Source organism: Bos grunniens, chromosome 12 (assembly GCF_055505025.1).
Source record: "Bos grunniens cultivar Pamir isolate PY7600 chromosome 12, Bosgru_T2T1.0, whole genome shotgun sequence".
NCBI classification, from domain to species: Eukaryota; Metazoa; Chordata; class Mammalia; order Artiodactyla; family Bovidae; genus Bos; species Bos grunniens.
The window spans coordinates 1,627,871-1,646,140 of record NC_141176.1 but is presented as its reverse complement, the minus strand read 5'-3'; the positions used below and the strand labels follow the sequence as shown (position 1 = coordinate 1,646,140).

The 18,270-nt window shown below is 39.4% G+C and overlaps 1 protein-coding gene across 1 annotated transcript; it reads right to left on the bottom strand.

Moving 5' to 3' along the window:
• Positions 1-2,640: 2,640 nt before the first annotated feature.
• LOC147361323 (uncharacterized) lies at positions 2,641-7,037 on the bottom strand. Its single transcript, XM_086328434.1, has one exon. It carries the CDS (start codon positions 4,272-4,274, stop codon positions 3,798-3,800), a length of 477 nt encoding a protein of 158 aa, XP_086184560.1. The 5' UTR covers positions 4,275-7,037; the 3' UTR covers positions 2,641-3,797.
• Between the last annotated feature and the right edge of the window lie 11,233 nt (positions 7,038-18,270).

Here is an 18,270-nt window from a genome sequence, read left to right as displayed (position 1 = left end):
AACACATTTTGTGACTTTATCATAAGATCGTATTTAGCCAAATAAAAAATAGTATGCTTTGGAATTTGACCCTTGATACCAAGGATTCTATTTTTGTCTTCCTTATGTATCTAATGGGCTTCCCTGGTGTTTCAGTGGTAAAGAACCTACCTGCCTGTGCAGGAGACATGAGTTTGTTTCCTGGGTCAGAAAGATGCCTTGTAGAAAAAAATGGCAACCTACTCTAGTATTCTTGCCTGGGAAATCCCATGCACAGAGGATTCTGACAGGTTATAGTCCTTGGGTATCATAGAGAGTTGGACATGACTTAGTGACTAAATAACAATTATACCTAATAATTTGCTTACTGAGGATTCCAGGACCTTTCTTCTCAAGGTCGAAAGTTTTGACTCAAAATTATCTTTCCAATAAAAGTTCAATTTAATTAGACCTGCTGTATCATTTGTGTTTAAACAGAAAATGTTTTTTAACTAGAGACGTCTGAACCTATTCCATTACAGGTTTAAAAATCTTCATTGTGCCTTACGAATGAAGCCCTATATTGAGTACTCTGTAAATGTCAAGTTTTCTGCTCTATTGACTATGCCAAAGCCTTTGACTGTGTGGATCACAATAAAGTGTGGAAAATTCTGAAAGAGGTGGGAATACCAGACCACCTGACCTGCCTCTTGAGAAACTTGTATGCAGGTCAGGAAGCAACAGTTAGAACTGGACATGGAACAACAGACTGGTTCCAAATAGGAAAAGGAGTATGACAAGGCTGTATACTGTCAGCCTGCTTATTTAACTTCTATGCAGAGTACATCATGAGAAATGCTGGGCTGGAAGAAGCACAAGCTGGAATCAAGATTGCCAGGAGAAATATCAATAACCTCAGATATGCAGATGACACCACCCTTATGGCAGAAAGTGAAGAGGAACTAAAAAGCCTCTTGATGAAAGTGAAAGAGGAGAGTTAAAAAGTTGGGATAAAGCTCAACATTCAGAAAACTAAGATAATGGCATCTGGCCCCATCACTTCATGACAAATAGATGGGGAAACAGTGGAAACAGTGTCAGGCTTTGATTTTTTGGGTTCCAAAATCACTGCAGATGGTGATTGCAGCCATGAAATTAAAAGACGCTTACTCCTTGGAAGGAAAGTTATGACCAACCTAGACAGCATGTTAAAAAGCAGAGACATTACTTTGCCAAGAAAGGTCCATTTAGTCAAGGCTATGGTTTTTCCAGTGGTCATGTATGGATGTGAGAATTGGACTATAAAGAAAGCTGAGCACCGAAGAATTGATGCTTTTGAACTGTGGTGTTGGAGAAGACTCTTGAGAGTCCCTTGGACTGCAAGGAGATCCATCCTGGGTGTTCATTGGAAGGACTGATCTTGAAGCTGAAACTCCAATACTTTGGTCACCTGATGCGAAGAGCTGACTCATTTGAAAAGACCCTGATGGTGGGAAAGATAGAGGGCAGGAGGAGAAGGGGACGAGAGAGGATGAGATGGCTGGATGGCATCACTGACTCAACGGATGTGGGTTTGGGTGTACTCGGGAGTTGGTGATGGACAGGGAGGCCTGGTGTGCTGAGGTTCATGGTGTCATATAGAGTCGGACATGATTGAGCGACTGAACTGAACTGAACTGAGACTAGGTAGGCACTACTAAAAGTGATTAGAGAAATGTAAGTTGTGTTTCTTGCCCTTTAATAATTCACTGTCTAGTGAGTGGGGAAGGAAGTGTGACATAGAACAGTTAGAGAGGAACATCAGGCAGAAGATAATTAAGTTTCCAAAAGTACCATATAGACAATACATGATATGGAAGGTCTAGAAAAAGGCAATACTATTTCCAGTACAGAATGTTTTCTGAAATATATATATAGAACCTCACCTAATTTTAAAAAGCATGATTTTGGTACATTGAAGTCATTTGAGTCGTAGTTATGTGGTAGAGAGCATGAAGCCATTGATTTAGGAGGCATGAGGCCATATTTATCAAGATTCTGCACTGGGCTTGCTATGGGACAAAATTAGCCTCTCTGGCCTTTGAAAAATCCATTGTACTAAACCAGCAGCTTGGCATTGGGTTCATACTGACAATCAAACTCACAAGATCCATGGATTTTATCCATCACCATATGTGCTTAGCTTTAAGAAGAGATACAGATGCAACATCCATGGTGACAACATAGTGGAGGTCTTTTATCTTCAACACACAGCTTACTAATGTCCTGGGCACTCCACACTTCAAGGTATGTAGTCACAAAAAGCAAAAGTGTGTGAGGACAGAACTTCTCAGTTCATGGAAGCCCCAACTCTGGAGGTCTCGTCACCTAAGAAGATTTCAATCAGGGATTAACTCTTCAGGTTTCCTTGAGGCAAGAGCAAAGATTACAAATCAGTCGTTGACTTTTTCCTTCCAGCTGCATTGTCCTGATATACCTGTAAAATAAGGGACTGATTTATATGAACTGTATTTTTATTTTTATTTATTTTATTTTATTTTTTTTTGTCATATTGGATTTATTTATTTTGGAGGGACTGGTTATTTCAAAAAGACATTTACCAATTTTCAGTATCAAAACAGTTACACTATTGGTTTTTTTCCTCCCAATTGGTTCCCAAAGAGACCACACCAAAGGAGAGAACATTTTAAGCCAATTAAGCTGCAGGATGCACCCCTAACAGACCTCACTGAAACCTCATCAAAAAAGGGGGATTGGGTAGGGAAAGAAACTTTAAAAGATCAGCACACTGCTAGCCCACAGACTGTAGAGAGCTCTCACAGGCAGAGGGGTGACCAGTTTGCCTCAACCCCAAAGAAGCAAAGTTCCAAAATATAAAAATTTACAAGTTTTTGTACATACGCTTTTCAAGATTTCTCCAGCACTAACGGACACAAAGCACAGTGAGATGACACTTTTAGAGACAGCAGCTTCAGACCCAGAAAAGGGTGATGAGATGAGTTTCATATGGCTAAATCAGTGGCAAAACATAATTTTCTTTCCTTTCTTTCAAGGAGGCAGGAGAGCAAATAAGTGGTCACTTCAATATAAGGGGCACATGATCCATTCTGTGAGCAGTTGGGAACAGGGTAGAGCTGGGACAAGGATTTGGTCTCAGAGGTTTTACCATCTTAATTGTTTGGTCACTTCTGATGAAAAAAAAAAAAAAAGTTGTCCAAAGATACCGTAAAGCTGAAAACCTGAACAGCACTTTTTTTTTTTTTTGGCTAACTCCTTCTGGAATCATCTTTCTGCTTTGGCAGGTACTTTTTTACAGGGCAATGAGGTTTCCCCAAATGGAGCCTTTCTCTGGGCTGCTAGGCTCTCAGTAAGGCAGGCCCAAACCTTTTCCCTTTCTCTCTGGAGAAGGCAATATGCATTAAGCTGAAATGTTACCTTCCAAAAGTGAGAAAGGGATTAGACGGCTGCTTCAGTTCTACGGAATTATCTGGAATGTTTTTTTACAAATGGTTGTAACATCAAGAACAAAAAAGGTAATTACAAAATGTGTACATCACAACATGCTTTTAAAGACACTTTGCATTGTGCTCACATTCCCTTAAACGTTGTTCCCAAAGGTGCTCAGCCTCTAGCCCAACTGGAATCTCTGGGGAGAGGCAGAGACTGTTTGGCGAAAAGGACACAGGAGTAGGGGGGTGGGAGAGGTGGCGAAAGGAGAAAGCAGCCTTCCAGTTAAAGATCAGCCCTCCGTTTAAAGGTCAGCTTCGGGCAGGCTGGCCCCAGTGGAGTCGGAGTCGGGGTGAGAGGGAGGAGCAGCGGCAGGGCGGGGCTGGGGTGCTCTACATTTTATTCAGGTCAAGCAGAGTCTGGTTCAGCATCCTTTGTGTACAGAGGTCCTCCTCTTTGGTGCATTTCAGTTTATCTTCCAAATCATCAATTGTCTTTTCCAGCTTGGCTACTGATCTCTCAGCAAACTCAGCACGAGTCTCTGCCTCCTTGAGTTTATCGGTAAGAATCTTTATCTCTTCCTCATATTTGTCTTCCTTTTGAGAGTACTTTTCTTCAGCAGCACTCAGACACTTCAGGTGCTGGTCCATCAGTCTGATTTGCTCACCCATCTTTCGGCAACGGGACTCTGCCAGCTCCGCTCGCTCCTCTGTGCACTCCAAGTCTCCCTCAGTAATCACCAACTTGCGAGCCACCTCTTCATACTTCCTGTGTGCCTCTTCTGCAATGTGCTTAGCTTCTTTGAGTTGGATTTCCTGGAGTTCCATTTTTTCTTCATCTTTTAAGGCTTGGTTTTCAATAACCTTCATAACTCTCTCGCTCTCATCAGCAGCTTTCTCAGCTTCCTCCAGCTTTTGCAGCGCAGTGGCCAGGCGCTCTTGAGCTCGGTTCAGCTCCTCTTCAACCAGCTGGATCCTACGGTTTTAAGGAGACCACTTCAGCCTCAGCCTGTTCTCGGGCCCATCTTTCTCCCTCCACTTTCTGCTGGAGGCGCTTGGCCCTCTCCTCCGCATCATCGGCCTGCTGCTGCAGAACCTGGATCTTGCACTTCATTGCCTCGGTGACGGCGATCGCGGCCATGACAGTGGTCCCGGCCATGGTCCTCACCCAGCTCCTGCTTGCCTTCGGGTTCCTGCCTCCTCGGCTCGGCGTTGCAGCCGCTTGGTTCCTGCAGGGTTGAACTTGTGGCCCACACTAGGCGAAGAGCATGCGCAGTCGAGGCTGACAGTAGGAAGCTTGGGATCTGAACTGTATTTTTAAAAGATACTTAATTCAAATTCTAGCATCATCATTTATTAGTTTTGTGAATTTGGATAAGTTATTTGAAGTTAAAATTGCTCAGTTTTGTCTGATTCTCTAGGCCAGAATACTGGAGTGGGTAGCCTCTCCCTTCTCCAGGGGATCTTCCTGACCCAGGGATCAAACCCAAGTCTCCTGCATTGCAGGTGGATCCTTTACCAACTGAGCTATCAGAGAAGCCCCAAGTTATTTAGCCTCTCTGAATTTCCATTTCTTTGATGGAAAAGCAGGTAGGAAAATACCTATCACTTAGTTTTGTTACATGGTTTAAGTGGCCTAAGATATCTTTGACATTATTTAGAGAGCTAGACTATTTCAATACAGACCTTAAATTTTGTACTTGTCCTTTCTTTGCCACACTGGGAGGATTATTCTTGGCTTAATGTCTGCACTGGATCTAATGAGCCACTAGAGTCTGTCATCAAAAAATTTAAAAGGGCAGTGGGTTTTTAAGGTAAACTAGAGAAAGAGTTTTTATGGAGAATGAGCAGATTTCCTTGAGACAAAAATGAGGTCAGAGGAAGTGATGAGTTAGGACAAATACAGGTTGTTAGACTCTACATGATTCTGAGAGTTGATATTGGGAAAGTGATCTGAGTAGGTGGGCTTCATGATTTGTGACTAATTGGGTAATCCCTGTCAATCTCTCAAGACAAGGCTTGCCCCTGTCTGGTAAATTATTGGGAGAGCCTGTATCCAGGGCCCCAGGAAATGGGAGATAGCTCTTGAATCCTTATACTTGAAAGGCTTGGTACATGGTGGAGATAGAGTAGTACTTTATCCTTTGGTTTTTCTAGCCCCAGGAATTTGTGATAAATCTATGATCCAGCCACTTCACTTTCCTTGACATTTGATGCAGTTTTCTACCACTGAATTTATTGTACAGAATTTCCCATTGATTCTTGTTTTGTCTAAAATGATTAAATTGGCCGTTTTATGTGTCAGCTCAGTAACTTTTTTTTTTTGAGTTTAAAAAGTGCTCAGTAGCTTATTAGAGATAAGGACCATCTCCCTCCATTAAAACATCTACCATTACAATTATTATAAAAGCAACACACATTATCTGTAGTAAATTGCAATATTTTCCACCAAAATTTTTCCTGAAGAAATCAGGAAAGGTTGACTCATCTTAAAGAAACTGTGGTTTTTAGTAAGAATTTTATAGCAGGATAGAGTCTAGTGTGTGGTTTCAGCTAGTATTTATTAGTGGCCTGACTAGATAACCTGTTTTTTTATTTATTTTTTTGGATTTTCTTTCACATTTCAATCTGTTTCTCTTACTGAAAGATATACATAAAGTAAAAATGTGTATATGATTTAATTGACTATTTAAATTCATGTAGCTTATTTACACAATATAAAGATTATTTTTCTCATTCACTTGCTTGTGTGGAATTATATATCCTTTGAATTTGAGTGTGTTTTTTCAGAACTGTTAATTTAATTCTGGAAAATCTTGTATATTATTGCAGAAATAAGGCTATAGAACAAATAACTTTATAAAAGCTTACAAGCTGTTAGCAGTTTACAACAATAGACATTTATTTTTGTGCCTTATGAGTATATGGGTTGGGGAGGCTCCTGCTGGTCTAGGCTCTAGGTTATAGGGTGGGTTTGGTTCTGCTCCGCATAACTCATTCTGGGATGAGTAACTCCTAGGGGCATGTTTTTCTCATCACGATGGTACATATGCCAGAAGCCAATTGTGTTTAAAACCTCTTTTCACATTACATTTGCTAATGTAAAGGCTGAAGCAAATCACATGGCCAAGTCACATAGGCTTACTCTTATGGGAGTTTCAGCAAAGTCATATGGCAAAGTGAGTATTAAGCATTATTCTCTAGCTAAGATGGAATGAAGAATTGGAAACAATAGCCCCCTCTACTACCTTTTGGATAGAAGAGCTAATGATCCTTGAGGAGGTATCAGCTGAACCTAATCATTGTGAACTGAACTGGGTATTATCCAGGGTGGACTGGGAAAGAACTTGATATCTTTTGTCCCAGAAATGTGGCAAATCCTAGTGCTTAGTCCCTGCATGTGTCTGTGCACATGCGTGCACACACACACACACACACACACGATAACATTTGCTGTTGTTCAGTCACTCAGTTGTGTCCAACTCTTTGCAATCCCATGGATTGCAGCATGCAGGTTTCCCTGTCCTTCACTATTTCCCAGAGTTTGCTCAAACTCATATCCATTGAATTGATGATGCCATCCAACCATCTCAACCTCTGTCAGCCGCTTTTCTTCCTGCCTTCAATCTTTCCCAGCATCAGGGTCTTTTCAAATGAGTTGGCTCTTCACAACAGATGGTCAAAGTATTGGAACTTCAGCTTCAGCCTCAGTCCTTCCAATGAATATTCAGGATTGGTTTCCTTTAAGATTGACTGGTTTGATCTCCTTGCTGTTAAGTACTTAGACTAGCAAATGCATATCCTGGAATCATTTTTGCGTGTCACTATATTATTTCTATAAAAACAAAAATCAATCAAGTAAACTCTTGGAGCTGTGGAGGTCAGGGATTATAGATGCTTTTGTTATTCACCATTGGAACACTAGTCTCTGAAATCTTTTTCCCTGGCTCTATCCTGAGGATTGAATACTGAATTCAGCAATAAGTGAATTCACAGTGAAACTGTGAATAAAGTATTTGGGTTTTTTGGATTAAAAATTTGCCAATATTTATAATAGTATTTCTGTAAATAATCCTTTGGCTAAAGACTATTCCTGTTTTATGGAAAGTGTCTGGGGTTTTAAGGCAAGTTTATTTTAGATTTTGACATTCTCCTAAGAGAACACCCAAACTTGCATAATCTGCAGAGGATCTTAGATTTGAATCTTTTCCCTTCACATCCAGGCCTAAAGGAGGCTTATTTACTGCAGGGATGAGCAGGATTTGGGAACTCAGTAAAAGAGATGGGTGTTTATAAATTCCAACCAAGCCTCAAGTTGAATGCAGTTCTAGAATATATGGGAATTTTGTCACTGTGTCACTATCATGCTCGTTCTGTCTTAGTCCTATTAGGCTAATGGTACAAGTGACCTTCCCAGGTGGCTCTAGTGGTAAAAATTCTCCCTGCCAATGCAGGAGACATGGGTTTGATCCCTGGGTCAGGAAGATCCCCTGGAGAAACGCATGGTAACTAACTCTAATATTTTTGCCTGGAAAATCACATGGACAGAGGAACCAGGAGGGCTATAGTTTATAAGGTGTCAAAGAGTCAAACATGACTGAAGCACACGCAACCTACCTTGGCTACCTGAGGTGTTGTCCACTTCCAGAAAGGCTTCAGAGAACCAGGGGTTGCAGTGGAGCAGGTGCTTGGTTAGTTGTCACTGCTGTGTGCTTCTAGGCCTTGTCTCTGAATGTGTTTCCTGTGACTCTGGGGCATTTAATGTCTTTGTTGTTCATATCTTAAACAGTCTCTATTAGAGAACTGAAAGAAAGTGAAAATGAAAGTTGCTCAGTTGTGTCTGACTCTTCGGGACCCCATGGACTGTAGCCTGCTAGGCACATCTATCCACGGAATTCTCTAGGTAGCAATACTGGAGTGGGTTCCCATTTCCTTCTCCAGGGGATCTTCCAGATCCAGGGATTGAACCCAGGTCTCCTGCATTGCAGGCAGATTCTTTACCATCTGAGCCACCAGGGAAGCACACTTAGAGAACTGAGTTATTTTAAATAAAAAATCTGCTCCTAAAGTGAACTGAATTAACTGAGCTCATTTGCCAAATCCAGGTTCAACTCCCAGTGTTTTCTGGTGAACTGGTAGATGAGCCAAAGCTTAGTTTTGAAGGCTCTAAGAGGCAGAGTTTTCTTAATTCCTCCCTGCTTATTGACAAGATGCATTTAAGGGCACTTGGAAGACATCAGACCAGTTAGGAGAAATTATAGGCAGGAAGACTTCAGCTTAATATAATTTTCTCCCTAACTATTGGAACTACTTACCAATTAGATTGAGAACAACTGGTAACTCATTATGGTTGTCTATAATAAATGTATTATTAGACTATTTTTCATACTGAATTACATTATTTACTGAGATTTAATCTTAACTAATTTTAGATGAGAATTTTCTTGTGAGGAGAGAGGACCATATGACAAAACTCAGGGCAAAAGCCTCCAGAGAAACAACTTTTCATAGGCTCTGGCAAATGGCTGGGCCACCAGGGTTTGTTAAAGCTTCTCTTTTCAGGATGAATCTTCTCAAGATTCTGGGTCTTTTTGTCCCTGGGTAACTGCCATGGTCGGAGAAGACAATGGCATCCCGCTCCAGTACTCTTGCCTGGAAAATCCCATGGGTGGAGGAACCTGGTAGGCTGCAGTCCATGGGGTCGCTAAGAGTTGGACACAACTGAGCGACTTCACTTTCACTTTTCACTTTCATGCATTGGAGAGGGAAATGGCAACCCACTCCAGTGTTCTTGCTTGGAGAATCCCAGGGACAGGGGAGCCTGGTGGGCTGCCGTCTATGGGGTTGCACAGAGTCGGACACAACTGAAGTGACTTAGCAGTAACAGTAACTGCCATGGTTCTGTCTTCCTTCTAGGGAGTTTATTTCAGTATGTTGTGGTGGAGGGGATAGGCTGACAGGTTAGATCTGTGGTTTAGTTTTGACTCTGCCATTTAATAGAATGTGAGCAAGACATGTATCCTGTCTCTACAATTTAAAGGCTGGTTTTCTCAAAGTCATTTCTCACTAACAATCTGTGATCTATATGAAAAGAGTTGAACATCTATTAAGGGGAGCAAAAATAGTATAGTCTCTTTATTTTTCTTATTCCAATTTTTTTTTCTTGCTTTTCTACAGTGATAGCCTTCAAAAGAACAAAGAATTTTAGACAGAAGATCTAGCTTTCTTTCTTAAGTGCAACTGTCCCTTAAATGGTCTCCCTGATTCATCTTTTCCTTCCCAGTCTCTTCTCCTGTGGTTTTTAGAAAGAGTCTCCAACAGTGAAAATCTATTTTGACTCTCTGCTTAAAAGCTTTGATACTTTTCCTTGCCTTTAGGATTAAGCCCAAATTTCTTACCATAGTTTCAGTTCAGTTCAATTCAATTGCTCAGTCATGTCCAGCTGTTTGTGATCCCATGAACTGCAGCATGCAAGGCCTCCCTGTCCATTACCAACTCCTAGAGTTTATCCAAACTCATGTCCATTGAGTCGATGATGCCATCTAACCATTTCATCCTCTGTTGTCCCCTTCCTCCTCCTGCCTTCGATCTTTCCCAACATTAGGGTCTTTTCAAATGGGTCAGCTCTTCACATCAGGTGGCCAAAATTTTGGAGATTCAGCTTCAAAATTAGTCCTTGTAATGAACACCCAGGGCTGATTTCCTTTAGAATGGACTGGTTGGATCTCCTTGCAGTCCAAGGAACTCTCAAGAGTCTTCTCCAACACCACAGTTCAAAAGCATCAATTCTGTGCTCAGCTTTCTTTATAGTCCAACTCTCACATCCATACATGACTACTGGAAAAACCGTAGCCTTGACTAGATGGACCTTTGTTGACAAAGTAATGTCTCTGCTTTTTAGTATGCTATAAACCATAGTTTACAATATCACTAAAGAATCTCACCATATTACTACTTCTATTCACCCCCTTTTCCTACATTCTTTGCTAAAATATACAAAATCTATATCAACTCTTAGAACAAATTCTGCTTCTTCTCAACTCTGAAGCCACTTTCACAGCTCTCCTTTGACCTTAGGTATTTTAATTATACCCCTTCGTCCGTCTAACTCCCACTTCTCAGGTAGATTTCAGCTTCAAGTCACTTTCTTATTTGTGTGTTTTATTTTATTTATTTATTATTATTATTATTTTACTTTACAATATTGTATTGGTTTATATCATATAAGAAACGAATCACAAGTCACTTTCTTTGAAAGCCTTAATTGGCTCCTAGGAATACTGTACCACATATTTCTCCCATTGTAACACACCACCGCCTTTCCAGCTATCTTTCCTGGTATGTTGTAAACTCTGTGAGGTAAGACCTATTTGGGCCTTGCATACTGTTGCATTTTCAAATACAGTGTAGTACCTGGCACGTTGAATGACCTGGGTTTGAATTCCAGTTCTGAGATTTATTAGCTCCATAGCCATTATCCAACCTTTCTAAATATCATTCACCTTGTCTTTAAAAATAAGTCTTGAATTAAATAATCTTTAATGTTATTTCTTCTCTAAAATTCTATATATATATATAATGTTAATATCACTATGTAGCATTTACATATTTAATTTAAAAGCCCAAACTTGGTCTGCAAAAAGTACACTTTGTAACAGTAACTTCTAGCTTCAGCACCCATTCCATCTGATGAATAATAATGACATTGATAATATATATATATAATACTTTCCATAGGTACTTTTCTAAGCATGTGTGTGACTCATTTAATTCTCACAATAGTATAAGTAAATCACTATTTCACACCAATTTGTATATGAGGAAACAGAGACACAGAGAGATAATGTGACTTGCCTAATGTCACAAATCTTAGGCAAAGCTAGGATTTGAACCTATCAGACCTTGTTTCTGAATCTGAGCTCTTAACAACAGTATGTGACAGTGCGTTTCTTAAGTATAATAGGAAAATTTCATTTAGTCACCTTTAGGTAAACTTAGTGGAATAACTTCATCAGTCACTTAAGTTTAAATAGTTAAAGTGGAAAGGGAAGGAATGTACAAATTCGTCACCTTTGAGAAGAAAAAGTATCTTTTTAGATCTTAATCGAAGTCCTATGGCAAGATGTAGTTACTTATGTGTAGTCTTTTTCCATTAGGCCATTATATATAATAGGTTTCCCAGGTGGCTCAGTGGTAAAGAATCTGCCTACCAATACAGGAGATGCAGGAAGAGAGGATTCAATCCTTGGGTCAAGAAGATCCCCTGGAGCAGGAAATGACAACCCTCCAGTATTCTTGCCTAGAGAATCCCATGGACAGAGGAGTCTGGCGGGAGCTGCAGAGTTGGACATGACTGAGTGACTGAGCATACATTATAAATAGTCTCTCCTCTTCTGACCTCTGACAGGCAGGTCCATACTGGATCCACCAGTGCTTTGTCTATCATACCACTTTTGAACCTGAGGGTTACACTTGGGGCAACATTTCATATCTTTTAGGAGAGTCGCATAAAACTTTCAGACGCTCTCCTATTCCACTCTGGTGCCCCAGGAATCTCAGGAGGTTTTCTCCTGCTCCCCAATTCCTAGATCCACCACTCATGCTCCTATTGATACCTACTTCTGCCGTACTGTGAGAGGTAGAGCAGCTTCCTCATGAAACATGCAGCATCCCTGGGACTGACCAGGAAGCAGGTGCAAATCTACCTTCAGATTCTCAGCATTAAAGAAAGCTCAGTGGTTTCACCTCATGATGACTTGATCTGAGATCGAGTTCTCTGGCACAGCTTCTCAAACTAAACTCATTTCCTTTATCTGTCTTTTCTTTTTCATTAACTAATCCTTTAATTTGGAGGAGATGGCTATGGAAACAGTTTGGGCTAATTAAATGTTCTCCAATATTTTTTTGGCTAGCACCAGTACTGTGATTTTAACTGGAGTCAAGAATACTGTAATATCTTAAAAAATCAAGATTGAATCCCTCTACCTGCTTAGAATAATGCTACTCGATGGAATGCAGCCTGCCGTGCCTCTGTCCATGCAATTCTCCAGGCCAGAATACTGGAGTGGGTAGCTGTTCCCTTCTCTAGGGAATCTTCCCAATCCAGGGATTGAACCCAGGTCTCCTGCCTGGTAGGCAGATTCTTTGCCATTTGAGCCATCAGGAAAGCCCAGAATAATGCTTGTCTTGGTTTATTATATTTGTAACTGAGATTCAGAGTTGGAAAAACAGATTATTAAGTCAAATCTGGAAGATATAATCCATGGGTTCATATACTTTCAAAGTCAATCTTGGTATCTGGTGAAGATGCTTATTTTTCATAATATACAAAAGTCATTCTATTGGAATCAGTCAAAAAAGCATTTTCAAGCACTTGCTCAAAATAGGTTGCTAGGACAAGGGAAGGTTCTGTTATAGCCTCAGCCCTTCACCGTCTTCCTGTGCTTCTTAGATGTTAAAGCATCCACTAACACTTTAAAATCAAAACACTGTGTAGGAGCACATTGCCAATTCCATGCAATATTTAAAGTAAGGTCTAAAATATATTTTATGCCTGAAAGTAAATAGATTACACAAAATAGAGTAGTTCATGTACAGAGAGGCCTGAGGCTGAAAAGAAGTAAATATCTAATCTCTGAAATGATATCATCTGATGCGTTTGGAAATGGCTCAGTCTATGAAAGATGAAATTGTGAAGACAAATGAGATATTCTGTTCCAGATCAGTATGCAGGACAGCAAGTGCATCAATCAGAGGCCTGATAATTTAGTGCTGTAGAGAGAAAAAAATCATGCATTGGAAATAAGCAATGCAAATGAAAAATAAAACCATGCTTATTTGCCTAATATGCTGATCTTCAGACAGGAGAATTGAAGCCCAAGGCTTTGTAAAGGCAGTAAAACTTATATAAAGATAAACTAGCAAAGTAAAGAAAAAAATGTATATATATAGTGCATCTGTGTGTGTCTGTGTGTGCACAAAATGCCAAACACTTTTCAAGCCAAAAAGAATACCAAACAGTAATAACTTTGTTTTTGAAACATTAAGGCCAAGTTATTTGCATTCATCCATTGTGAAATGAAAGTAGAATTTGTCAACCATTCTTGAATAGGACATAAATTTTTATGTCACCTACATGGCAATGATATACAATGCCATGTCAAATAATAACATCTGGTGGTGAGCAGATGTAAATAGAAGGCTATTTACAGAAGAGCAAAACCTTATGGACTGCTAGGTATAAAATCTAGAAAATGGAATATAAGCTATAAGCACTACTGCTATATGACTAATCTTCTATTTGGTATATTGTAAAATATAGTTTGGAGTAGTAGCTTGCAACCAGTCAAGAATATTGAACTGTTTCTTAAGAAGAAAAGTAACTTTTTTTTTTTTTTTCCTGAAGAGATCAGAAGAAAGAAACAAGCTGTACACAAGCTTATTTTTAAAAAACCCACACCAACTAGTGAAAGCATCTGAGTAACAATATGTTTCATTCTTGATAAATATTTTAGAAGTAAATACTAAGATTACACAACTGCCAAAACACTTGAGAGGATATTATCTATATTCTTGTAGAGAAAAGCCGTGATTCTCAAATATCAAAGTATACTGTTTATTTCACTGAAGTACAGTTTTCTGAAATATTACCTCTTTGTGACAGAGGAAAATAAAGTGTCTATATCCTAGAATAAGCAATTACCACTCACCTGGTTCACCTGGTGTAAACAACAGATAGACCATACTGTTATTTTGTCTTCCCCAGCCAGAGGTCACCTGCTCGCAAGGGGAAACTGACTTGAACAGAATCAAAGATACACAGAATGTTAATGTCAGTCTTCTCTTATCATCCTCACATTTATTTTGCTTTCTGCATGGGAATTAAATGTGGACAAATTGTCTTACTGGTAAGAATAGCAACACACTCTGTTTTTTAGGTCACATGCATTGTTGGATTCTCACAGCCTCATTGTCATTGAGGTGAGCTGCTTCTTGCTACTGATTTGGCTTCTTTTCCCATTAGTTACTCTGACTGGAGGCTAGTCCAAATGTATCACTTCCTTCGTATGGTTGGAGTTTGAAAACTCTGGTCTAAAGTCATGCATATGAAGCCTAGTAATGTCATGTAGTAGTTACCTAGCACTCAGCTGTATTTAGCAGCAGTAGTAGCAGCAGCTGTATTTTATTCAAGTTGAAATTATATTTATGTTAACATTATTAGATATTTCTGTGTGATCCAAATGTTCTATTAAATGTGTTAAAATATAAGTTATTGCTGCTGCTTTGAAAGCTTTCAAATGACCTTGAGTTTTAGTTAGCTTTTTATTATTTCCACATTATGTTTTTTGGACTGCAGTGATCTTCTTGCCAGACTAGAACCTGTGGGCTTCAGTGCTCTGTTTTCTGAAAGTTGGTTGTCTATTTGTTTCCTTCTTGATGGAGTATATGGCTTCCATGAGATATTCAAAAAGGTCTGTGACTCTCATCCTTTGACCTTCAACTAAAGTAAATACTATGGTTTTATAACAGTATGCCCATCCCAAGTTTAGAAAAAATAAATTTTTTTTTTGGTAGAACAATGTTTTGGAATTTTGGCCTTCATGTATGATAATTTTTTTGGCTCAAAAAGTGCACTTAATAGTTCAAGACATATTTTAAGTATATAAAATATCTCAGAGAAGCCACAAATTCAACATGTCTGAAGTTGAATTCATTCTGTTTACCCTCCTATATTAGTCAGAATTCTCTACAGAAACAGAACCAACAGAATATCTCTATCTCTATCATATATATCTATGTGTCTATCGATCTCTGTATCTATCCATCAATCTCTATCTGTAGATACCTATCATTGTTCAGTGGCTCAGTCGTGTCTGACTCTGCAATCCCATGGACTGCAGCAAGCCAGGCTACCCTGTCCATCACCAACTCCTGGAGTTTACTCAAACTCATGTCCATTGAGTCGATGATGCCATCCAACCATCTCATCCTCTGTCATCCCCTTCTCCTCCTGCCTTCAATCTTTTCTAGCATCTGGGTCTTTTCTAATGAGTCGGTTCTTTGCATCAAGTGGCCAAAGTATTGACACATCAGTTTCAGCCTCATTCCTTCCAATGAATATTCAGGGTTGATTTCCATTAGGATTGACTGGTTTGAATTTCTTGCTGTCCAGGGCACTCTCTAGAGTCTTCTCCAATGCTGCAGTTCAAAAGCATCAAGTCTTCAGTGCTCGACCTTCTTTATGGTCCAGCTCTCACATTCATGACTACTGGAAAAATATGGTTTTGACTATGCAGATTATTGTTGGTAAAATGATAGCTCTGCTTTTTAACACACTGTCTAGGTTTGCCATAGCTTTTCTTCCCAGGAGCAAGTGTCTTTTAGTTTTGTGGCTGCAGACACCATCCACAGTAATTTTGGAGCCCAAGAAAATAAAATCTGTCACCGTTTCCATTTTCTCTCCTGAAGTGTTGGGACCGGATGCCATGATCTTAGTTTTTTGAATGTTGAGTTTTAAGCCAGCTTTTCACCCTCCTGTTTCACCTTCATCAAGAGGCACTTCAGTTGCTTTTTGCTTTCTGCCATTAGGGTGGTATCATTTGCATATCTGAGGTTATTGATATTTCTCCCAGAAATCTTGGTTCTAGCTTGCGCTTCATCTTGTCCAGCATTTTGCATGATGTACTCTGCATATAAGTTAAATAAGCAGGGTGACAATATACAGCCTTGACGTACTCCTTTCCCAATTTGGAACCAGTCTGTTGTTCCATGTCTAGTTCTAACTGTTGCTTCTTGATCTGTATATAGGTTTCTCAGGAGGCAGGTAAGGTGTTCTGGTACTTCCATCTCTTTAAGAATATTCCACAGTTTGTTGTTATCCACAAAGTCAAAGGCTTTCATGTAGTCAATGAAGCTGAAAGGGATATTTTTCTGGAATTCTCTTGCATTTTCTATGATCCAAAGTTTGTTGGTAATATGATCTCTGGTTCCTCTGCCTTTTTAAAATCCAGCCAGTATATCTGGAACTTCTTTGTTCATGAGTCTAATTTGAAAGATTTTGAGCGTGAGCTTACTAGCATGTGAGATGAATGCAATTGTGCAGTAGTTTGAACATTCTTTGGAATTGCCCTTCTTTGGGATTGGAATGAAAATTGACCCTTTCCAGTCCTGTGGCCCCTGCTGAGTTCTCCAAATTTGCTGGGACATTGAATGCAGCAGAGCATCATCTTTTAGGATTTGAAATAGCTCAGCTGCAATTCCTTACCTTCACTAGCTTTATTTGTAGTAACACTTCTTAAGACCCACTTGACTTTATATATATATGTGAAATTGGTTCATGTAGCTGTGGAGGCTGGCAAGATCAACCTTGTCAGAGCTGACACCCAGCTCAAGTCTGAAGGCCAGCAGACTGCTGTAGAACCAAGAAGAACTGTTGTCCCAGCTCAAAGTCTGAAAAGCAGGAGAATTCTCTCTTTGGGGGTAAGCTTTTCTATTGTTCTTGATTACAAAAGGCCTACCTATGTTAACAAGGGCAACCTGCTTTTCAGTCTATCAATTTGAATGTTAATTGCCTCCCAAAATATTTTCACAGAAGTACACAGAATAATGTTTGACCAAATATCTGTGGCCTAGTTAAGCTGACACATAAAATTAACCATCACACGTATAAATCCAATTTTCAAGGGTCGATCCCAGTTTTGTAAGGATTAAAGCTTGTTAACATTTGGGGTAACTGAAGAAGTCTGTGGTATTTCCTCTTTTATGTGTCTTTACATGAAGATGAAACAGTTATTTCTCTAGGATGATTTCATCGTGGATTTACTTTTTGGTCAGAAAACTGCCTATTATGGACCCATAAGATTTTTTTTCCAGGCCTATAGAGAAGCATAGAAATAGTTTTGATTTCTTCTAAAGGCATATTTTGTGAAGCAATTGGAAGCCTAGAATCAAAAACTGATTCATTATAATCCATTCTGAATTGCCATTGAAGTGAAGAAAGAACTAAAAAAATAGTATTAAAGCATTTTGGGATTGCTTGCAAGGACTGCAGCATTCTAAATCTCTTATGGGTTTATTTAAGAAAGACAGTATGATTTCTCACACAGAAGTGAAAACTTTAGAGAGATCAGAGAATTTGAGTTTTACCTGAAGTAGTCTTGGACATAAATGTTCTCTTTCTTTCAGTACATTTGAACTGACTGAGAGATAAATACATTTTAATGCTTTTCAAATCCTCTCTGAGTTTCAGCTCCCTTCAGAAAGCTTCAGGGAACAAGGGAATACTCCATATTGTCATTGTTACTTAGGCAGAAATCAAGGGTGAATAATTTGTTTTAAATATGACCTAGAGAGAAAAAAGGCATCTACTGGTATAGGTACAGCAATGCTATCAGGAATCCAGTGCCATTATTTGGGAATATTGTGAGGAAGAAAAATAGTACTCAGGATCCTAGTTCCTGTCAGGTCTATAGTGAGACTAATCTAAGCAGAGGTGCAATGTTGCCTAAGACAGTCAATGGTGAATGAACACAGGGGCAGGTCCTGGAAACCATTCTGATAATAGTAGACATTCAAGGAAAAAAGCTTTGTTGGGAAATTTTCAGATCCAAAGTTGGGTTTGTAGGCTGGGAATACAAGTATCAACACGAGGGGGGAAAAAGGTTAGCCTCATATAATTTCTGAGTCTTCTACCTACTTTTGGCTTTAACCTATACAGTTCTTTCTTCTTATATTTCCCTTGCTTTGGGCACTTAAAAATACACTGTACAGTGTCATTTACAAGAATGCCATAGAATTCAATTTGATTTTGAAGCTTGCTCTCTACGTAACATTATTTCCTGCTGAAGTCTGCACTCTTGAATGAAAA

Bases quoted from the DNA above. Each gene is read 5' to 3' on its own strand.
- LOC147361323 (XM_086328434.1), bottom strand. From the start codon at position 4,274: ATGAAGGTTATTGAAAACCAAGCCTTAAAAGATGAAGAAAAAATGGAA.